General features: G+C 45.7%; 1 protein-coding gene across 1 annotated transcript in view; it reads right to left on the reverse strand.

Moving 5' to 3' along the window:
- Positions 1-5,669, reverse strand: part of CLYBL (citrate lyase beta like) — a gene marked incomplete at its 5' end in the record, with an annotated part of 73,340 nt that extends 67,671 nt beyond the window's left edge. The window contains 2 exons of the mRNA XM_010285885.1: positions 5,022-5,211; positions 5,614-5,669. Coding sequence (XP_010284187.1) covers positions 5,022-5,211; positions 5,614-5,669 — 246 coding nt within the window. The remainder of the gene's footprint in view (positions 1-5,021; positions 5,212-5,613) is intronic.
- Between the last annotated feature and the right edge of the window lie 909 nt (positions 5,670-6,578).

The raw sequence follows: 6,578 nt of genomic DNA on the forward strand, positions 1-6,578 counted from the left end.
ATCCAGGCATGTAGCACAGGTGGGGATCCACCTGGCTGGAGAGCCACTCTGTGGAAAGGGACCTGCAGGTCCTGGTGGACAGCAAGCTCAGTGTGAGTGACCAGTGTGCTGCTGCTGCGGCAAAGCAAGCCAACAGGATGCTGGGTTGCATCAACAGGGGCATCACCAGCAGAGATAAAGACGTTGTTATGCTGCTCTGCTCAGCGCTTGTCAGGCCACACCTGGGATACTGTGTTCAGTTTTGGTCCCTGCTATGCAAAAAAGATGTGGGCAGGCTGGAGAGGGCCCAGAGAAGGGTGACAAAGATGATCAAAGGACTGGGAAGCCTGCCATGTGAGGAAAGGCTGAGAGAACTGAGCTTGTTCAGCCCTGAGAAAAGAAGGCTTAGGGGAGATCTTCTCACCATGTTCCGGTATTTAAAGGGTGGCTACAAAGAAGATGGAGACTCCCTTTTTACGAGGAGTCACATGGAAAAGATGAGGGCTAATGGGTACAAGTTACTTCTTGGGAGATTCTGACTGGACACAAGAGGAAAGTTTGCCACAGTGAGAACAATCAGCCACTTGAATAATCTCCCCAGGGAAGTGGTGGGTTCCCCAGCATTGGACAGTTTCAAGATTCAGCTGGACAGGGCGCTGGGCCATCTTGTCTAGACCGTGCTTTTGCCAAGAAAGGTTGGACCAGATGATCCTTCAGGTCCCTTCCAACCTGGTATTCTATGATTCCATGATTCTATGATACTTGGGGGCAGGGTGCAGGGGAGGAAATCTTCCAAGATTTCTTAGAGAGAAAATCTTGTATAGAAAATATTTAAAGACTTTTAATTTACAAACTGCAGCTTCAAAAGCAGCTACTGCAACTAGATGCAGTTTTGCGTATGTTATCAGTTTCAGTTATAGGAAGCTCATCTTCCTCTTTCTTTTTACACAAGTAATCAAACGGAGCTGTTGACATTCCAGATTCTTGATCTCTCTGACTCTAACTTCATCCTGATACAAACCACAATGCATCTTGTAAAATAGACTTGTTAAGATGTAGTTCAAACTTGCTGCTTGGACTCAATGCAAGTGAAGGCCTTCTGTAGACAAGTAAGTTTGGCCCAAGGCACTATGAACCTTCAACCAGGTCCTGATCTTCCAAAACCTCAACATTTCTGCAGCAGTTTCAAGAAAATCTGTAATTAGTATTTTTATTGATATAAACCATGGCAATAAATAGTGAAATTCATCAGTGTTTTTTTTTTTAAATAATGATTAAAAGACAGACTTGGTGTTGCTGTGCTTCCCAGTGTTTTTTTTTCTCAGTTTCAGGTGACCCATTTGCAATGGGCCATTGAATACTGTACTTCAGTGTATGTTGTTGACATATCTTTCACACAAAGTCTCCAGACACCTCAGAAACACTAATAAGTTAAGTAGCAAGAGCAATAATAATTTCAGCTTCACATTCACAGAACCTAAGTCTCAAAGTCTTCCTGAGTATCTGTGGAAGATCTAAAAATGAAATTCAACCTTCTGATCACTTTGAATTACTACATCGTGCAATCATACAATGTAATTCTGGTTGGAAGGGACCCCAGGAGACCACTTTGTCCATCTGCCTCCTCAAAGCAGGGCTAACTACTGCTCTACAGCACGTTGCTTATGGCTTCACCCAGCCAAGGCTTCAATACCCTCATGGTGGGAGGATGAACCACCACTCTTGAGTGTTTGATCACCTGCAAGGGGAAGAGTATTTTCCCTTGTCTACAGTCAGCTTTTCCCCTCATGCAACTTGTGTTCATTGCTGTTGCCCTGTTGCTGAGCTCCCCTGAGAAGAGCCTGGCTCTGCTGTCCATCCAGCTCCCCTCAGGCAGCAAAGCCTTCACTGAGGCCCCCTCAGCCTCCTCTTCTCCAGGATGAACAGATCCAGATCCTCAGCTTCTTCTCCTGTACCATGACCACCTTGGTGGCCCTTCTTGGGCTCCCTCCCATTGGTTAAGTCTCTCTCTTGTCCTGGGGTCCACAGCTGGTCACAGCCCTCCCAGGGAGACCCTCAAAAGCCAAGTGGAGGGGAGGGACCCCTTCCCTGGACCTGCTGGCTGCACCCGTGCCAGTACAGCCCTGGTGGTGGTCAGTCACCTTTGCTGCAAGGGTGCACCACTGACCTCGTTCAGTTTGTGCCTTTTTGGCAGAGCTGCCCTCAGGCAGTCACTCCCCAGTCCTGTACCAGTGCATGTGGTTATCCCAGCCCGGTGCTGGGAATACATTTTTTACTTTTGTTGGACTTCATTACCTTTCTGTCAGGTTGTTTCTCCAACTGAAGCCCCATCAGAAGAGCAGCTATGCCATCCAGCATATCAGCTGCACCCCAGTTTGGATTCACCGTGAACCTCCAGGCAGTCACTTCTCAGTCCTGTACCAGTGCATGTGGTTATCCCAGCCCGGTGCTGGGAATACATTTTTTACTTTTGTTGGACTTCATTACCTTTCTGTCAGGTTGTTTCTCCAACTGAAGCCACATCAGACCATCAGAAGAGCAGCTATGCCATCCAGCATATCAGCTGCACCCCAGTTTGGATTCACCGTGAACCTGGTAAGAGTTCACTCCATCCCATCAACCAGGTTGCTAATGGAGAAGTTAAACAGTATTGGCCAGAGCAGAGAGAAGTGCCAAATAGCACACAGCATAGACCACCCAATTCCTGCCACCTGCCCTGTAGTCTATCTATCTAGTCCACTTTTTCTCAGGCTGACGATCAGGATATTATGAGAGACCATGTCAAAAGCCTTGCTAAAGTCAAGGTAGACAACATCTATTCAGCTTTCATACTCAAAGACAGCAATTTATTTGGAGAAAGGGATCAGATTTGTCAGGCATGATTTGCTCTTCATCAGTCCATTCTGACTAGGTCCTTGTGCATTGTAGAATACCTTCCCTGAGAATCAGCACTTTCCTGGGCAATAGTGTGAGTTTGATGGGCCTATAGTTATTCACTCTTACCCTTTCTGCTGATGGCTGTGACACCTGCCTTTCTTCAGGCATCAGGAACCTCCCACTGCCACCGCGACCTTTCAGCGATAACAGACAGCAGCTTCAGGATGACACTAGCCAGCTGCCTCAGCAGCCTCAGCAGCCTCCAGCACGTCCTGTCTGGTCCCACAGACCAGCTTATTTAAATAGACCCTAACTCCATCGTCCCCTACTGTGGCTACCATTTCCCTCTCCTAAGTTTTGCTTCTAGGAGATGACCTCTGACAGTAAAGCCTAAGGCTTCACAGAGCAGTGGGCCCACATTTTCCCTGGTCTTCCTTCTTTTTGCTGCTGATGCACTCATAACAGCCATTCCTGTTGTCCTGCTCATCGCTCACCAGTTTTGATTCCAGCCAAGCTTTGACCTTCCTCATTTTGCCCCTACGTGCCTGGACAACACTTCTGTGTTGCCCCCCCACTTCTACCTCCTGTCTGCTTCCTTTTTGCATTTAAGCTCATTCACGGGCTCATCTGTCGACTCAAGTTCCTAACGCAGATTTTCCCCCTAATTTCTTTGAAATCTTATACCCAGTGGCATAACCACCCTTCACTTCAACAGAGCTAGAATTTTACCACCCTTTAGAAATTACTACTATCAACTTTGTCACCTTGATCATGAAATTTTGTTTTGCTGTCATCCTCTATTACAAATAGATGCTTCTGCTATGAATGATTTCTTTTATAGAATTAAGCTGCACCTAAAAATACTGCAGTTTAATACACAAGTGTGTCTTGTGTCATCTTACAGCAGCAGCCTTCCAAACATGACCTAAACAATGCTAATTCACTGTGACAGCAGATATAATCTTAGTCTTCCACACAGAATTTTAGCAACTGGAAAATGTTTTCCAACTGTCTTCAGCAGTACACATGAACATTCATCAATGCTATTTTCACTTTGTAGAACTAAATAGATATATGAAAACTCTCTAAACCTTTTTCTTTCCAACATACCTGTAGAGACCTTAACGTTAAAGAAGGCACTATTCAAGAGCGTCCTTTCGGAAAGCATTAACTCCCAAGAAACAGAAAAGAATAACATTTCATCCACATTTTTGAGATGACAAGAGAAAATTTTCAAGCCTTTTTTCATAACTTCCTGGACAACACATTCACACTCAAACCCTAAACACTGTTTGCTGTAGTTTGAAACACTGTAAAATGGTCAGGAAAACTGACATATATGAAAATGGTGTTATGGCAAACTTACGTTCTTGTTCAGAAATAGCTTTCACTAGGAAACATTTATACCAGTTTCTCATATACATTGTTTAAGAGGTGAAAAATTTTAAAATTGTTATTTTCATATATTTACAAAATGTGCTTGCAAACAAAACCAAATGCATGCTAGATCATTCTCTCTTCTTTCACAATTGAGTGTCAACAAAATCTTGGCACTGGTACTTAACACATCTACATCTCTTTCCCAGGCTGCTCCATTGCTGCTTTCTTGCAGCTTCTTCAATCTAAATCGCCCTCCAAACCCTGGTGCACTCAGGTTCTAACTTCTTCCTTCAGAAACATCCCTAACAGCACTTCTAAAAAGCTCGGTAAGTGAATTTCTAAACACCCCAAGGCTCGAACCCAAGCCCACGCTGTTTTACTCACAATCTGAAGATGCTTTCGTTTCAACAACAAAACCCCCACTGGGTGATTCTGAACTAACTCTTCCGTTCCTGCTTCTCTTCCCACAGTCCATTTCCTCCTTTATCCTAAGAAATATGCAGCAATAATAACAGTATCATCTCCCACTCTTCTGTGATGAGAACTAACACATCCAGCTCTGTATTCCTTCAAAACTCCCTCCCCACTTACTCACACGGGATCTCTTTCAGTTCTGGGTAAACAGATCTTCCCAACGCCTTCACAAAGCCTATCACTGTTACATTACTCTGTATATCTTAAGATTTATCTTTGTCTCTCTGGTTGTCACTTCCCTGAGGCAAAGGCAGTGTTTTTCCACGCGTTCTCTTTAGCACCAATGTGTCACACAGATGATTTTTAATTACCTTTCTGTTCAGAGCCACGCCATCTTCACAATCCAAGACTGCACAATCTACATTTAGTGACGGGATTTTTCGTATCTTCTTTTCATCATCCGCGGGTACATACAGCACAGCTCGCCTGGGAACGTACTTGTGAGATGATGCAAAGCGATAACTAAGCTTAGCAACACCAGCTGGCAGAGGAGAATCCACCCTGTAAAGGATATTGTTGAAATCAGACTCTTGGCTACAATGCTCTAAAGAAGACTTGGCTATATTTTAAAGGGGAAACATTCCTACCTAGATAGTGGCTGGTTTTGGGTTATTCATCTGTTTTGTTTTTTTTTTTTCCTCAGGAAGAGCCAAGGTAGGGAGATACCGGTATTACAGGTAATTACAGTATAAAACTCCAAAACCACCACCTTCAACAGAAGTTGCAAACTTAAACACTCGGAACCGAAGAACTGTCGGGGCTGAGGTTATCCGGCGCAGCCTTAATTACGCTGCCCGTTCTGCGCGCTATGGCAAGTATTGAATACAGAAGGGTGGTGGCTGGTTTTTCCCTGTGGTAGGATTCCTCCGTAGGGTGGAGGCTACGCTGGGAACGGATCGGGACTGCTTTAGGGAGGGGGCTGCTGTCTGCCGCGCTCGCTGCAGGAGCTGGACGGCATGCTGTGAATGACGCAGGGGTGTCGGTTAAAACAAACATGGGTTTGCAAAGTTGATTTTGCAACCTTAGCGTTATATCAACAAACGTATTTGCATGTAAATTTTAAATAAGCAAAATGGATGGAAGGGGAAACAAGGAAAACAGGAACGAAAACCCCGCATAATGTGGAACCTCACTAATCCCAACACGTCCTCTCAGAAGCCTTCAGACCGCCAGATCCACAGCACAAACCTCCATCGACAGAGCTCATAAACCCACCAGCATCGTCAGCAGGTGGCTGGCTGCGGTGGCTTTTGCAGGTCATAAACGCTTTGTGCACCACATGTCAGCGCAGGTGTGAGCCCGTGGTGCCACACGGCTTGAGCGGGTGGCACCCGTACGACCCGCAGGCGTCAGGTTCGTGGTGGTCTCCACCCCGTGCCGGTATTCCCGGTGAGGGACCAGCTAACCCACCCTTGGCACGAGCTGGGCTGGTGCACTTGGAGGCAGCGGGGGCTGCCCTTGAGTGCCGTAGGGAGCTTGCTTTGCTCCATAATTACAAGCACAGAGGAATAAATTGCAGAGGGTGCCATGTGTTTTGTGGCCCTCCAAAAAAACAAAACCCTTGCCTGCTCCTGTTCCTCCCCATTTCATGCTGTAACCCCCAGGCCTATTCTGCTACATCAAAAATGAGGACAAAATGATACAATTTGCCTTCATACTCAGAGCACCAGTCACTTAGGCCACAAAATAATCCCACCACATAACACCACTATGCATTATCATGTATATTATTCAGCACTTTGAATAATGCAAAGCTTTTCTAGCACCACGCTGAACATGTCATTATCGCATCATGTCAGGGACCCATGCGTTTTCCTGTGCCCCTCTTAATAATGCTTCCCAAGTTGCTCCACTTGGATGACACGTGG

The sequence above is a fragment of the Phaethon lepturus genome, unplaced genomic scaffold, assembly GCF_000687285.1.
Source record: "Phaethon lepturus isolate BGI_N335 unplaced genomic scaffold, ASM68728v1 scaffold14134, whole genome shotgun sequence".
NCBI classification, from domain to species: domain Eukaryota; kingdom Metazoa; phylum Chordata; class Aves; order Phaethontiformes; family Phaethontidae; genus Phaethon; species Phaethon lepturus.